General features: G+C 36.5%; 1 protein-coding gene across 4 annotated transcripts in view; it reads left to right on the top strand.

Annotated features, from left to right (window-relative positions):
- Positions 1-17372, top strand: part of Grb14 (growth factor receptor bound protein 14) — a 113260-nt gene that overhangs the window by 63113 nt on the left and 32775 nt on the right. For 3 of the 4 annotated variants that reach the window (XM_040294396.2, XM_005315729.5, XM_021728820.3), the window contains one exon: positions 8321-8477. In XM_040294396.2, the coding sequence (XP_040150330.1) occupies positions 8321-8477 (157 nt within the window). Of the gene's footprint in view, positions 1-5475; positions 5593-8320; positions 8478-17372 lie in introns of those variants that run through there. The other variant, XM_078017501.1, reaches the window with a different exon arrangement.

Raw genomic sequence — 17372 nt, 5'->3', positions numbered from 1 at the left:
CTATTTTAGGAACGTTAGTATTGTCTCACCCAGGGTTATACATGATGATTTCATTCCACACTAGAGCAATATTTTGATTTCCAGTGTGTGTTCCATGTTGTGCTAACCGCTGGGGATATCATAGGAAGCAACATTACCAGAGCCCTGGTGTATTGCAGCAGTCTGATGAGCAAGGGTTATGGATGGTGATTACATAGTTGTACATGTGTGGACATGGAGGGGCCTAGATCCACACTTGGAGGGTCATTAAAAGCTCTCCCACAGATACAGTGGTTTGTTTGAGATCTCAGGGAGGAGAATAAATAGAAGGCAAGGACACAGTGTTTTAGGCAGAAGAAGTTGCATGCTAAAGGGCCCTATGTTGGAAAGGAGCATAGGTCTTTCAGGAAACAGAAAAAAAAGTGTGGTTGGAGTGAGAGAATAAGGAAGAGATTGTAGGGAATAAAGTTGAAGGGTAGGTTAAGGCTATGGACCTGCTATGTCAGTCAATTCCTATAATCATGATACTGGTCACAGTATTTATTTTGAATCAGCTACTTACACAGGTGTTGTTAATGCTCATGTAAAATGTGATGTTGAATATCTTCCTTGAAAGGGAGAATTTAAGACTTTTCTTGCTACCTGATTTCTCTAAACTATGTACTATTTTGCTCTTAGTAAATATTTGACAGCTTGCAAAATAATACAGAATGGCAATAAGAAAGCAACAGCTTTTCTTGAGCTATTAGGGTGTTTTTGAACAGTCTTTGTTTCTAAAATATAACATTTAAAAAACACTCTTAGAGATTTGGAATAAGTAATAATGAATATGTTACTTCCCATTCCCTTCGAGGGAACACACTGAATTGCTTAATTCAAAATATCTAAGAATGTCTCCTCTTATCTTACAACACTACATTCCTTATTTAGAAAAATATAAAAACCCAGGGCTACTCTGACCTCGTTATAAAAATATTTCACATGCTTTAGGTACATTGCCTATCTATTAAAAACAATAACAAAACAATCTTAAAACATTAGAATCCTACTTTAGTTGGATGATAAACTTTTAAAGAATAATAGAAATAAGCTGCGCTTTGGAGCCTTGTGCATGGAAAGTTTCTTGGGGACTTGGTTTTTATTTTAAAATTCCTATTAATTATTTGTTAATAGTACATATCATTAATAGACATAAGAAATAATAAACAAAATTATGTTTTTGCATAACAATATATACTTTTCGATATAATATCATCATATTTAATTGGTTTAAATTTTTTAAAACTAAATATTAATTAGTTATATTAAGTTAACTTAAAATTAAATTTTAATTTTCCTAAAATGGAAACTTTGATACAGAAGATAACCAGTGCTAATTATGACCCAAACATCTTTTTTCTTCACTTTGTTCTTTTTTTCTTTTCCTTCATTTCATCATATGGATTCTTGCTCATTTTTTTTTTCACGGTTTCTCTGTGCCTGTTTATTTATTTTTTTCTTTTTTTCCTGCTGAACAACAATGGGTCCCTCTTCTCTGTACTATCCTCTGAAGAAACAGGATAAGTGGGGCAAACCTATGGAGTATTAATTACTTTCCAGTCCTGGCAGGTCTGAAGCCCCCTTGCTGCTCTGTGGAGCTGTTGAATGACCAGCTGAGAACTCTGAGTTCACTGCAAATATTCCAGAATGGACCCAGATTGACAGGAGCTGCCTATCACATTTCATCGCATTCCTTGGGGTCATCAGGGAGGAGAAGAAAGGCTGATTGCTTAGTCTTTAATCAGCTTTTCCTTACAGCTTTCCAAACAATTCGTTCTTGGAGTCAAAATTTCAGAAGATTGTTTGTTACAGAGAGATACTGAGAATGCTCTGGGAACACGTCTATGCTTATTGAATTGACTTTCAATCTCTCTATCTTTTGCTTATTTTTAAATATTTTTTTAAAGAAATGGCCTGTGGCTTACACTGTAAATGTTTTATCTTTTTAACCTAGAGACTTTAGGGCCTTCAAACTTTTCCCTGAACATTATAATTTTTTGTTTTCTCACTGTATAGTAATATTATTGTCTTCTACTCTAAAAATAGGTTCACTTTTGATTCTTTTCCTCCACTTACTTTTTATGGAGGGCAGTCCAGTGGAGGAGTTGGTATGTAAAGTGCATAAAGACACCTCGATAGGACATGTGCCCAAACACAGGTGGGCTTCACCCACATTCCAGCACATCCCTTCAAGGGTTCCTGTGGCTATTGAATTTTCACTGTTACCTGCCACATGCTCCTAGAGCAAGATTTTTTTTTTTTTTTAAATATTTTTGACCCACAGTTGGTCAAGTTCAAGGATGTGAAACCTATGAAAGAGAGAGAGAGAGAGAGAGAGAGAGAGAGAGAGAGAGAGAATTTTTAATATTTATTTTTTAGTTCTCGGCGGACACAACATCTTTGTTGGTATGTGGTGCTGAGGATCGAACCCGTGCTGCACGCATGCCAGATGAGCGCACTACCGCCTGAGCCACATTCCCAGCCCGCAAGATTTTTTAATATTTATTTTTAAGTTTTAGGTGGACAAAATATTTTTATTTTACATTTATGTGGTGCTGAGGATGGAACCCAGTGCCTCATGCATGCATGCTAGGTGAGCACTCTACCAGTGAACCACAACTCCAGCCCCTAGAGCAAGTTTTGAAGTTGTAAACTACTCTGCAGGTCAAGATTGTCATGATTGCCAGCAAAACAGTGGCACCGAAGAGTTCCCAACTTAGGTGGTGTGTACACTCCTGGCTTCCTTGGGAGCCCTGTCTACATGCTGGTGGAATGTAATAAACAGATGTTATCTGAGCTGTACTTCCCTTATTAGTTACTCTTCTCCATCAATGAAACAAGGTTCATTCTAGTTATTTTGGGCCCAGGAAAATTTTCTTCCTGTTAGCATGCAATTTCAAACAATCTTATAAAGTGTTATGAGTAATACTCTCATACTTTTTTATTTTTTCCCCACTTTATAAAGCAAACTGGAAGTTTGGACCACTGAACTGGAAATATATAATATCTCTTTATTAAATAGCATGATTATATAAACTTAAAATCTTTTTCTCTGTCAGTATGTGGAGGAAACAGTATCCTGATATTTCGTTCTAAGGATTCTTAAGAAAAGGTCTTTGGTTTTTACAGAATCATGAAAGTTAGCATTAATACATATTAGTCAGAGAGCGTTTCTGATGAGTTGACTTTTTTCCTGAAACAGGAAGACTGAGCATACTTTCTGCAATAGGAACACTCAACTCTTCTAGAGACATAAGGCTTAGATTGATATTTCCTTTTTAACATATTTAAGGGAGAAATGGATATAAATAAAATAGTTTTTAACAGTGGTATTCCACTGGTAGTGAAAAAAGTCTTCATAATGAGATCCACTGAATGAATCTCAGAGATGACAGGATTTACTCCTGTGTAATATTAACCTAGGTATAATTATACCATTCATAGACAAATGTGTATTTTGGATAAATGTCAGCATTAAATAGGATTTTTAAAAATAAGGGTTTGCAATGGAGTTCAAACAAGTCTTCAGTTTTTCTCTCAGTAGATTTTATTCATTTTAGAAATGAATATGTGTACTTATGCCAGAAGTTTAAGTTGGCCTACACCCTCAAAATTTGTCTTTCAATTCTCAGCAATTTATTTACTTTTTCACATTTGCAGTAACATAGTCTGAACAAAACAATGGCATTTCCCGATTGGTTAGTTAAATTTCTCACTTTCCCCAATTTTACCTCCTGCCCTGTTCTTACCGTCTTTTCTATTCTGGCTGAGGCTTCAGAATGCCCTAGTTTTACATGTTCTTAGCCTCTTTAAAGTAGAAGACAGAGCATGTAAAATAAGAGGCATGCTTCTGTGATCACAGGTGATGAGCTTTTCCTGCAAGAAAATACATGGGAATAGTGAGGAGGTGAAGGGAACCTTTGCAGTAGCCACTGGTCATTCTCTCCATTCCTGGCCTGGTATGTGCAGCAAGGAGCTGCAGCAGTGACTTACCATTGCTCCACCTGAAGGAGCAGTCCAGAGTGGCGGCCTGTTGTCCTCTCGGAAGTGGGCAATTTTACATTGCTTTTGCCAGAAGCACCCACCATGCTTGGTCCAGTCAGTTTGACTACAACAGCGTGAATGTATAGTGGGAGCATCCTTTAGAATGCCACCAGTTTTCTAGCACAGATGCAATACTTGCAAACATAGTCTACCCAGGTGCAAAATGGGCCATGCTGAGACTACAGTAAGATCCCAGCATCTTAGTGACCTGCATGTGTTAGGTAAAAAAGTAAATGCAGATTTGGAGACAATCATAATTGGCTTCAAAAACATATTTTCATGATCTTGTTCATATGACTTTATAGCCATCTCAAAGATTAAAACCCAGATTTGCAACCTGGAATCAATTCTTACCTAAAATTTTTTTATGATGAAAAATTGCATGTTTCTACTGAAAAGAAGTTTAATTTTCTAAGAATAGAAATTTCAAGTAAAAATTACATACTTCATGACAGAAAATATTTCTAAGGTAAATGTTATAAATAGGTTTTGAGTACTTGTTATGGGCAAAATGCTGACAGGTTTGCAGTGAGTCCAAAGTTCACTCACTCTGAAGACTTTTATTAAGCCAGCATTGCCCAGGCTAGTTCCCCATGATACAGTCATACATGGTGAATAAATGGAGATTTTCCTTAAAGGAGCTTGTTAGCATGGCTGAGGAGAAAGACACGCAGACAGATAATTACAAAACAAAATCACGTGAAAGGGCATATTACAAAGCCTTGGGTAGTTAGGGTAGACTTTCTGGAGACAGTTCTATTGGAACTGTGGTCAAATTTATGTAGGAATTGGCCAAAGGAAACATGTTATTGGTGATGGGAGCATTGAAATATATTCCAGGTGGAGGATGTCACATGTGCAATCAAGAAAGAATGGGTTGCAAGTGTTTATCACAGAGTGACCTATTCCATAAAACACTAATCCCATAGAGGAGGGCTCCACCCTCATGACCTCATCACTCCCAAAGGTCCCACCTGCAAACACTTTCTCTTTCGGATTAGAGTTTCAACATAAGAATTTGGGGTGAAACAAGCATTTAAGTTTTTGCAGTATGGTTTATATACCAACAATGACTAACAGTCACAGCTTTGGACTACTATCTTCCCAGGTTTAAGCCCAGTAGAAAAGAGGGTCCCTTCTATGGTTATGGGATAGCAATTTGCATTGGCTCTGGCTCTGAGTAGGTCATTTGCCTCTGTTAAATAATAACTGCTGTCAGGGGCATCTGGATACTGAATGGTCAAACTAGGAAATACCTTCCACCTTGGAGCAGAGGTTGGACTGGAGGCAGTTATGCACTTATAAATTGGCTTTAAAGATTAGAAAGAAAAAAAAAGGGCTTTTTAAAAGCCTTAGTGTTTGTGGCATTTATTAGTTTCTTTAGTATAAATACTTCCATCGTGGCTAATTTGAAGATGCCTGACTTGCATGATTCCTGAATGTTTAACAGTCAGCTCCTGTAGGCCAGTTGCAGCAGCTCCAGCACACTCTGGGATGAAGGAAGAGCTGCCAGAATCACAAGGACTGCAGGTGAGGGAGGGCATGGTACTTTAAAAGGAAATCAAAATGGTAGCATAAAGAGAAGTGGTGCCAGGTACCCAAAGCCAACAAGTAAGTTTGTACTATTCCATTTTAGAATTTGTACATATTCTTATGTAGTTTCTTTGGATAACAGTTTTAAGGACCATATAATATTCCATTCTGTGAAAGTTTACCTTTCTTTTACTGTTGAATGTTTAAGTTTGTAGAATTCTAAATAAAACTTCATTGGACATGTCAATGCCCAAAGCCATTTTGTACACTTAGCACAGGTTTGTTGAGATAGTTTGCTTATGTGCAATTACTGTATTCAAGGAATGGACCTTTTAATGCTTTTAATATATATTCTCTAATAGATGGACAAAATAGTTTTACCACTTTATATCACTCCCATCATTGTAGGAAAGTAATTATTTCATTATATTGTCATTAAGTATAATTAAAAATAATTTATAGGAAAAAATTGAATATCATTTTGTTTAGCATTTGTTCAAATTTCTAAAAATGCAGACATTTCAATGTTCTTACAATAGGCATTCTTCTTATATTGAATTTTCCTCTCATTTCCCAGTTGTGTGTTTATATGTATCTTACCATACTATTGTCATAGGAATTTATCTTCTTTTACTTAATTAACACATAGAATAGTTAATATTGGAAATTCTAGTCCAGAGTACAGCTTGATAAATGTTGATGGGGTATTTTATATAAAACTCTGATTCTGTATAATTGAGGGTAACACTGGCTGATCTAATAGATAAATCCTAATATACAGTGAGTCAGCACAATAGAAATTTATCTCTTGCTCATGTTAGTGTTTCATAATGACTTTTCCCAGTTAAACATCTTCCTCAAAGTCATTTAAGGACAAAACATCATTCTCTCCCATGATTTTCCTTTTCCCTTGGGCTATCCACACAGCTGTTTCCATTCAGTGGTGGAGGGGTGAAAGGGAATAGGGATGAAATTTGGGAGAATTTTATGGCATCCTGGAAGTGCAGCAGTCCTTACGCAAACATTCCACTGACTCAAACTCAATCCCCTGGCAACATTAATTGCAAGGAAGTAAAGAAAAAGGATGTGGTGAGCATCTATCCAGTATTTGCCCAAACTTTTGTATCTGTAATGGAAAAATGTTTTCAAACAGTCTGATTTTGTTCCATACTACATAAGTGTACCTGGGAATAAATCACTGTCATTACTGGGATTATGTACAAGATTTAAATATGGAATGGGAAACTTAGAAGTATTGATAAGAGATATATAGATTTTTAAATAGAGCAAAGTGGTGGGGAAATTTTTTTGAATAGTCATTGAATGGCTTTTAGTTTAGACAATGCAAAAAAAGTGGAGTTTGTTGAACAAAGTGACTTTGACAAATAACTTTTGATTAGGTAGCATTCAGTGTATAAGAAAATTAGTATAATCAGCTCAACTAGTAAACTGGCTTATTATAATGTTATTTTAATTAAATATTTTAGTGAAAAAGCTGTTTATGGATTGGGGAAAATCTTTGCAAATCACATATATCATGAAGGTTAATATATAAAAGAACAATCTTTACAACCTGATAGCAGAAAAACAATGGGCAAAGGTCCTGAATATACATTTTTCCAAAGGAGACAGAAAAATGTCCAACAAGTATATGGAAAGGTGCAGATCATCACTAACCATCAGGGAATTCAGACCCACTATGAAATATCACCAAAAAGCCCTTAGGATGGCTGTTCTGAAGATAAGGGAAGTATTGGTGAGGATATAAAGAAAGGGAAATGCTTATACTGTCGGTGGGAATTTAGATCAGTTCAGGAATTTTGGAAAATGGTTTGGAAGTTTCTAGAGAAATTAAATACAGGATGACCATATGACCCAGATATCCCTCTTCTGGGTACACCCAAAGGAAATAAAATCACTACCTCTTGAAGATATTTGCACTGCCATATTTATTGCAACATTATCAATAATAATAGCCAAGATATGGAAACAATCTAAATGTTCCATCAAAGGATGAATAGATTTAAAAAAACTGTGGATGTATGTATATACTCAGTTGTATATGCACATAAAAATACAAAATGGAATATTTATTAAGCTTTAAAAAGGGAGATCCTGTCATTCATTAAAACATGTCTGAACCTGGTGGAAATTATGCTAAGTGAAATAGCCAGACATAGGAGGAAAAATATTGCATGATTTCAGTTGCACATGGTATCTTCTTTTATTAAGAAATTAAAATACAGAAACAGGGACAGAGTGAGGAGAAGGGGAATGGGAGACACAGATCAAAGATACTAACTAACAGATATATAGGACAGACATTTCCAAAGGTCTAATGTATATCACGAGGACTAAGTTAGTCATTGTATTTGGAATTTTTACCAGATGAGTAGATTTAAATTGTTCTTGCCATACACAAGAAATGGGTAACCATGTGAGAGGATGGATATGTTAATTCACGTCACTATAATAAGTAATTAGCTATATTTATCTTAAAACATCATGTTGTATACCTTTAACGTATGCAGTAAAATTTATTTTTAAAAAAATCAAACAAGAATTCTCATTTTTCCATGTGTACAGGTTGCAGGATCACATTGGTTATATGACCATGCCCATTTGAATCAAATGTATGATATGTCAAGATCATTATATTGTCATGGGCAACTAATAAAAAAATGAAACAAGAATATTTTAGCTCTCTTTGTTTTTCCTTACACAGGTGATTAAAGTGTACAGTGAAGATGAAACCAGCAGGGCTTTAGAGGTACCCAGTGACATAACTGCCCGAGATGTTTGCCAGCTGTTGATCCTGAAGAATCATTACATCGATGACCACAGTTGGACCCTTTTTGAACACCTGCCTCATATAGGTCTAGGTAAGTTTACAGAATCATAATCTTGCATCATTTTTTTGTGCCCTGTAGGTCATAAGGCAAAAATTTTCTTCAGATATATAAAAGCAAACAAAAGGGAATATGATCAGATCTTTTCTTTACTTTTTATTTTTCATTGTTGGTGATTGGTCATGAAAGTATCACCGAATGGAAACAAGAATATAAATATTATAAATTTAGCATTGTTCCTTGTTTAAATAATGATATACCAGAATTTTAGAACTAAACCATAGAGTTTAAATCTTCTTCTCCTCCTCCTCCTCCCCCTCCTCCCCCTCCTCCCCCCCCCTCCTCCTCCGTTGTATTATGTTGCCCAGGCTGATCTTGATCTCCTGAGCTCAAGGGATTCTCCTGCCTCAATTTCAAGAGTATGGGTGGTACACACGGCCATGCCCAGCTCTGAGTTCAAATTGAAGGAAAGATAAATTTCATAATGATCTTTGGAAACACAATGAAATTTTTTTTGAGAAGTTGACAAAACAGAATGTTATTTGGACTCTTTTTTATGTTGATGGCAGTAAGGGCAATTATAAGTATCCATAGTGGTTATCTCCCCCCCGCCCTATCATCCCTCCTTTCTTGTTTGTTTTACTCTTTTTGTGGTGCTGGGGATCAAACCCAGGGCCTTGCATGCTGTCTACCAATGAGCTATAACCTCAATTCCCAATGGTCACTCTCTCTTTTTTGGGGGGTGGGGGGTACTGGGGATTGAACTCAGGTGCACTTAACCACATACCCCAGCCCTATTTTGTATTTTATTTAGAGACAACATCTCAATGAGTCACTTAGTGCCTTGCTTTTGATGAGGCTGACTTTGAACTCATGATCCTCCTCCCTCAGCCTCCCCAGCCAGTTGGATTTTAGGCGTGTGCCACCGTGCCCAGCTTGTCATTCTCTTAATAGTGATGTGCACCATAGATTTTACTTGAAAATTATAAAGAACTCCTTTACATTTTGAGGATATAAAGATTAACCTTTTCAATTTTTTAAAAATTTTATTTGTTCTTTTAAATTGTATATGACAGTAGAGTATTTTGTCCTATTTATACAAACATGGAGTATGTCTTATTCTGCTTCAGATGCTAGTCTTGTGGATGTACACAATGTTGATTAGCTATATTTATCTTAAAACATCATGTTTTGTTCATATATGTACATAAGGAAGTTGCGTCAGATATAAACCACTTGTCTTTCCTATTCCTATCCTCTCTCCCTTTCCTTCATTCCCCTTTGTCTAATCCACTGAACTTTTGTTTTTTAATTGGAAATGAGGTTTTGTATTATGAACCATGGTGAGTTTTTAAAGCTTCTTTTAATAAGTTATAAAGAATTCATTACTAAAGGGAGACAGGGTTTGACAATAGTTTTATTCCCTGTTTTTTATAGATATTGATTTTAAAAAACATGTTTATAGATAAGTAGATGAGAACGGAAGGAGTTTGTTATGACAATACTATTCAACTCTTTGAACTCTGTATTAGTTTCCTGTGGTTGCTATAACAAATTATCACAAACTTTGTTGCTTAAAATAACAGAAAATTTTCTTTTACACCACTAGAGATCTGAAATCAGTAACAGTGGGTTGAAATCAAGGTGTCAGCAGGCATGTACTCTGGGGAAGAGTATATTCTTTGCCTCTTGCAGATTCTGGAGGCTGTAAGCATTCCTTGGCTCATGGCTGCCTTACACTAATCTCTGTCTGCCTGCCTTCTCCTCTTCTATCTGCACCAAATATAATCCCTCTTTCTTATAAGGACCCTCCTAGATAGTCCAGGAAAATCTCATTTTGAAGATCCTTAGTTTGATCACATCGGGAGTCTTTTATTTTTTTTTTTCTTTTTCATAGAAGGTGACATTCACAGGAATTCAGATGGAGTTATTTTGGGGGGCTATTATTCATCCTATTACAAATTCCTTCTCATTATACATTAAAAACTTTAGTAATAAGTCATCAAAATCATTTTAAATAACTTATCATTGACAGCTCAATTACTTCCTTCAATTTGTTTGAAGAATTGTGAAAGAATTTTATAACTAGTCATTAGAGTCATTCACTTTCTCATCTGACTGCCAGTATACAAAATTGTCCCTTTGTTTGATAAGTTCCAGGGTTTACACCCCTGAGAAGTGTTTCCAAAGTAAGGTTCTAGTCAGATGAGAGATTTGCCATTCTCTGATGAAACAGAATTTTTAAAAATGATATTGGCAGAAGTGTGTTCTTAGGAGGATTCATATTGAAGAGACCCTTGTGAAGTGGATGTACCTCACGCTGCCTGCATTCCCTGAACCCTTAAAAAGTGTTGGTAGACTTCGGGTTTGATGACGGCTGTCCTGGGACATGTCAGAAACCCGAGGAGAGGACAGAGTGAAACCTGTGGAAAAGAAGCTAAAATAGTTCCACAGTCTCCATGGGGATTTGGAACCTGAGCACCTCTGCAGTTGACAGCTGATGAGTTGCAGCAGTGCCAGCTGATCGTGACAGCTGAGTGAGGATGGTTACATACCTGCCAGAGAGCCTGCGTTCTGAAGCAGTCTAGTCCGCAGTGGCCAGCTCAGCTCCCTGTCTCCTAGGACAGAGAAAGCTCACTGTGTATTTTCCTCATTGTCCTTTCTGACTAATTTAACTTCTCTTTGTGATAATCAATCTCACAAACTATGATGCTCTCAAAAGATATCTGCCATATCCCAAATTATTTAATTGACTTATACTGATAAGAATATAGCTTTTATTTAGCATCACATATAGCCATAGTATCTCATCCTCTTTTCTTTGGAGGGGACTTTAAAATTATTCTTTTGGTTATAATCACTACAATTTATCCCTAGCAAATAGCTTTGAAGTTCAGTAACATAGATCTGCTCTGAAAATTGAGTAGCAGTTTTCACTGAGAACACTGAAAATTATTTATACCAAAGAATGAAATGTACAAGTCTTTTATTGGAAAAGTTTAAAATGGAACATTGCAAAATTAATTTGAGCAACATACTAAATTTAAACATATAACAATATCAATGTATTTTTACATTACTATGTTTTCTAGAAGTTGCTGAAATAAAATCAAAGATTTGAGCATAGTATCTCCTGGTGTTACCAAAAGTTTGGTGACCAGCTAGTTAGCTCTGCATGTTGTTCAGGAGACATCCTTGACCTCTTTTGGACTATAGTGATAAGTTTTCCATTGATAAAATTTATGATGCTGGAGATCAAACCCAAGGCCTTGTGCAAAACAGAGAAGTACTCTACCTCTGGCTACACCCTCAACCCTAAAAAATATTTTCAAATACAAAAATAAATCAGTTCACTGTAAATAACTGAGAAATAAACAATAATCTTAAGAATTAAACATAATTATCCATAATTTCACAACACTGAAATAACTTCTGTTAGCATTAAAAATGTCTTTAAATAGTTTTCCTGTTTTAACAAACTCTCCTTTTGTTCTCACTTTTGTAGACTGCTTTCTTTTTTGTGCATAAAAAAAACCCTTGAGTGTTCTTCCCCCCCCCATTTCACTTTATAGATTCCACATAATGTAGGAACATAGGAACTTCCCCAGCTTCCCTTGGCTGTCTTCCCTAAACAGTTTAGCAAATATTTACATACAGGTTTATACTGACTTTTGTATAGTTTTGTAGATCCTGGAGACACAGTATGTAGTAGGGAAAGAAGGATAAGAACGTTAATATTTGTTATCTCTTAGGTGTCGATAAACTCCAGGGAAGGAAGATTGGGTGAAGGACAGCAAGTGGAGGTGGGTGGGAGAGATGTGCTTTAAATAGAGGCACGGGAAGACCTCCCTGAGAAGGTGGTGCTTGAGTGCAGACCTGAAGCACACAGCAAGCAGGCCAGAGGGAGAATGTTGTGGATCCAGGAGATGGGAAATGGAAAGGGCCCAAAGTGGCAATGTGCTTGTATGCAGGAAGCAGCCCAGAGGCTAGTGTGCCTTGAGTAGTGTCACTAAAGTGGAATGTAATGGCAGAACACAGCACAGAGCCACCAGAGGACCAGATCCTATAGGGCCTCATAGGCATGGAGTAGTCCTGGATTTTATCCTGAGAAAGAGAGAGAGAGAAAGCAATTAGGGGTGTCTGAGCCCAGAGAGCAATATGATCTGATTTAATTTAAATATATACTTCTGGGCTAGAAATGTAGTTTAGTGACAGAACACTTGCCTAGCATGTGTGAGACTCTGGGCTGGATCCACAAAAGAGGCCAGAATTAAAGTTTTGACCCTTGGAGGATAAGCAACTTTGCTTTGCTTTTACAAGCAAACTGCCTGTGGCTTATGGAAATTATCCCTGCCTCTCTTTCTCATTTGTGCTAGTTGTGCATGACCCATTGTGCCCCATTTACATGTATTCTGCATATTTATGAAATTTAGTGGTTTTGAGAGATCTTTAGACCTTATAGGGAAGAACATTTAGATTTTCAGAATAGAAGAGAGTTGAGGGTTTTTCTCTTGCTCCAGTTGGTCAAAGCTCATGCTCCTAGGATTATGTGGTGGGTTTGTTTCTGTCTCATTCTACATCTCTGTCACTCATGCATACTGTAATCTAAATCTTGAATTCCAAGAACATTTTCACATAGCCTTTCTTTCCAAGGTGGTACTGAAGTTACTAAGATCAAACTGAGCCAATCTGGTTCACTTTATAAAAAGGCTGATAACTTATTTTTATCTGAACAACACAAGAAATCATGTTGGAAATAGCCTGCTCTTGAATTTGTATAACTTAGTAGTAATATTATGTTTGGAACTTTGAATTTATTAGCGACATGTCATATCTTCTGATCATAATTATTAATATATGCTGCTGAGAATTTTTTTGAGCTAGTGCTCAGAATCCAGAGCCTCATGTATGCTGAACTCACACTGTGCCATTGAGTATCCACTCAGCCTGATTTTGAGAATTTTAATAGGCAGAATAAATCATTGAAAGCAACTAAATACCCCAATTTTGTTCTCTGAATTGCCTAATTTGAGTGCATGTTATACTCTGACTCTAGATGTACACACTATTTTATAGACATTGAATTTTTTTGGCTTCTCATTATTTGTTTATGACAAATATTCCACATCTACAGTTCTCTCCAGTCAAAAATAGCCATCGAATTTTAAATGTCACTGTATCAGCAAATATTTTCCCTTTTTTTATGTTGTAATATACCAGATTTTGTAACTGGTGTGCTTTGCTCGATAACCACTGGATGTCACTATAGCTCCTCGGATGAAGTACTCTTTTTGTATAATCACTGTAAGAGGAACTTGGTGGGGGAATGGACTTCAGCTTCAAGTCCTCTGGAACTTAATGGGATCCATGTTTGTCTTGCTCCCATTTTGATTCCTAATTGAAGCCATGGTACGAAGCAGTGGCAATTAGCACATACCTCCAGCACATACCTATAGACTCCTTGGGAAAAGGAATTAATTGTATTTTAGTATTATTACTAGGAACAGCTGAGATTTCCATTGTGGATATCATTGTAGAGTGGCTTTAATAAGCAAAATGAATGACTGGAGGCTTTTAATGAAACCGTTTTTATGTGTGCAGCCACGTCCACGTGATCTCTTTAAGGCAAAAGCAATGTACAGTGCAGGGAGGGGACAGTTCACTGCTGCCTGCTTTCAAGTTGTTACTTCACATTTTTTTTTCCTTCTTAACTAAACAGGCAATGTTTTCTTGTTTTCTGGGGCTGATAGGTTGCTGTGCTTTCTGTGTTGTGCATAACTTACCGACTCTCAGATTTGTGGTCACCTTTATCACCAGCAAAAAAAAAGTCCTGAAGCCTTTGGAACATGTGATGTATGGCTCCTGTGTAGTGAACCATGTGCCCTGATCTTGCAGCTTTTAAAAGACCATAGTGTCCTGATAGCACACGTAAGGCTGGAAATGAAAAAATACTTAAGCAACAAGAATACGAATTGCTCTGCCTGCATGCACCTCCTGATTCAGCCAATTTTCCTTCCATGTGTTCTCATAGCTTCGGTTGCTTGAGTTCAAATCCCACCAGTTCTCTCCTCAGGATTCTGTTCCTGGTTCTCTTGCTTCTAGTTGTACCAAGGTTATCTCTCTGAATGCAGACCTGATTCTTATGCCATATTGGGCCAAGTTCTTCTGTGGGCCTTATAGTACCTTGTGACCTGCCTGCCCCTTGTATCTGCAGCCCATGTCACATCTAGCCTCACCGTTTGCAGTTCAAGAACTGCTTACAAATTTCTGATGCACTGCAGTTTCTTCTCAGTGTCCTTGCTCCTGCTGTTGTGACTCCCAGGAATCCCTTTTCTGCTCATGTTTATCTGACTTACTACTATGCATTTTCCAAGGCTTAGTTATTTCAGCTAGCCCTTTCTTTAAGATACCTATGAAAACAAAGTAAAAATGAAACCTTCAGCTGTTCAGGGTGAGTGACAGCTAACATAGTACCACAGTCTGAGGAGGTTCAAAAGAAAAAAGCAGTTGGGAGCCTCTTGCACTCAACCTATCATAGTCACCTTTTCCATCTGAGAGCAAGTAGGGAGACAAATCTACCTCCTTCACAGATGTGTCTCCCCCTAGAGGCACACTACAGGTGCTCTGAAGCTATTTCTTGAGATGATCAGCACATTTGCTGGAACCACTTGTTCTCATACATGCCTTGAGAAATTGCAAATCCTGAAAAGCAGAGAGAAGTATAGGAGGCCTTAGGAGTGTTGGCAATATTTTGTGTCCTGGGAGGTGCTGCTCCCACAAGTACATGCTATCTTCAGGAGTGGGAAACAAGCACTTTGGATAGGAATTGGATATTAGGCTATTCAAAGCAAATTATTTACAATATCAATTAACCAGGAAAGTGAAGCTTAATGGTATAAGAGAAGAATGTTATAAATTATTGTATATTCATGAGCTACATTTTTGATCATATAGCTTTTGGTTATGTTTTTGAAGTTCTTCTTTAAACACTGATGTGGGAAAATATACAATTTGTAATGATGATTAAATAAAAATAGCATATAAAATATATAATGTTTCCTAAATTTTATGAAAAATGCACACACATACACTCTTGTAGAACCAGAGAAAAAGACAAGAGGAAGTTATTCCAGATTGATATATTTAAACATGAATTGTGACTACCACTTTTCTTTTCTCTAATAAAAATGTATCCTTTTAGTAATAAGAAAATAAGAAAAATAAGAAACAGAGACAATTTTAAAATAAAGAAATTTAAAAAGACTTAGCTAAGTTATCTTCCTGAAGCCCCAAAGTGGGCCAAATTCTATACCATTTCCTACAACTATCTTAATAATAATCATATTATTAAAATTAGACCGTAATTCCATGGGAACAAGGACTCTGCACTTACATACATCTTTGAAATTCATGGTCAAAGAGAAATAAGTCTGTTTTGAACTAAGTTGTACTAAACTGTAAAATATTTATATCAAATAATTTAAAGAGTCAGGCGCAGTGGCACACACCTGTAATCCCAGAGGCTCAGGAGGCTAGGAAAGAGAATCGCAAATTCAAAGCCAGTCTCAGCAAAGCAACTCAGTGAGACCATGTCTCTAAATAAAATACAAAATAGGGCTGGGATGTGACTCTGTGGATGAGTGCCCCTGAGTTCAATCCCTGGTACCAATAATAATAATAATAATAGTAATTATTGTTATTATTTAAAGAATGGATTGCAAAAATACAGAAATGGAAGAGGCTTAGAAAGGAGGCCAAAGAAACCACATGGCATGCCCAGCTGGAAATTTACTCCGAATCCTTTAAGGATGCACTGGTTAGCTTGGAATATATGGAAGCTGTTTATAGAGCTTCTGATATTTACCCAGTCATCTTCAGATAGCATATATGCAAACATTTTGTGGAGAATAAGGCTTTCTATGAATATAAGTGGTGATTTTGGGGTCTGAGTTAATACAAAGTGTATTTCAATTCACTGGAGAACCAACTACAGGGCTTTTATAGTCATCAAGCCAAAGTGTCACAATTTTCCTATTATCACACTCGGGGAGATGAATCTGGCAGTGGCAATTTTCTGGGAGATCCTGGCGGTATTAAGTAGTATTCTTAGGTTAAGGAACCTTTTAGAAATTGAGCCCTGTTTTATTCTTTGCTTCTTCAGTTTTTGTTTTGCTTGGTCAGAGGCTGTTCATTTTTATCTGAAAATAAGATTGACAAAAACGTATGTAGTTTCTACCCAGTGCAGAGAAGTACAAGGACCATTTGTCTCCTGGAGTTTCCTGTAACAAAGGTATACAAAGAATTGTTTTCTGGGCGAATTAGAGGTAAAAGCCACTTTTGTTTCTTCTCTTATCAAGTGATGAGAAGAGTAGGGACTCAGGTTTCTATTTGAGCCCCACGCTGTACTTTCAGTAGATTCAGCGAAGAAATCCAGGCAGAAGGTCACAGGTGAGCACTTTCCATTCTTGGAGGATTGAGGTTTTTTAAAAGACTTTGAAGTTAAATCAACAGTTTCAGAAGAAACTTTTCTTTCTTCTTCTTCTTTTCTTTTTTAGAAGTAAAGTTCCTGAAAATTAAACAGAATTACACATAGGTATCATTATTTGGTACAGTTTTTTTTTTCCTATTGCCATTAGACCTCACTGATATATTTGAAACAAAACTAAAACTTAAAAACAGTATGAAGCTTTTGTTTTTGCTTTAAAGAAGCTGTTTAAACTCTGAATCTTTTCTTTCCTTTTCTGCCTTCATAGTTGCTATTTTCAAGTAATTTAAGAAGACTTTCTTCCTATTTTTCTGCCTAAATATATGTAATATTTGATAATTATAATTCACTTTACAATGTCTGGAAAATAATTTCAGAAAAATGTTTAAAAATAGAATTAATCAATTATTGATCAGGTAGTTGGGGGTAGGAAATATGAGGTT

This window comes from Ictidomys tridecemlineatus, chromosome 7 (genome assembly GCF_052094955.1).
Source record: "Ictidomys tridecemlineatus isolate mIctTri1 chromosome 7, mIctTri1.hap1, whole genome shotgun sequence".
NCBI classification, from domain to species: domain Eukaryota; kingdom Metazoa; phylum Chordata; class Mammalia; order Rodentia; family Sciuridae; genus Ictidomys; species Ictidomys tridecemlineatus.
This window is presented reverse-complemented; position numbering and strand designations above follow the sequence as displayed.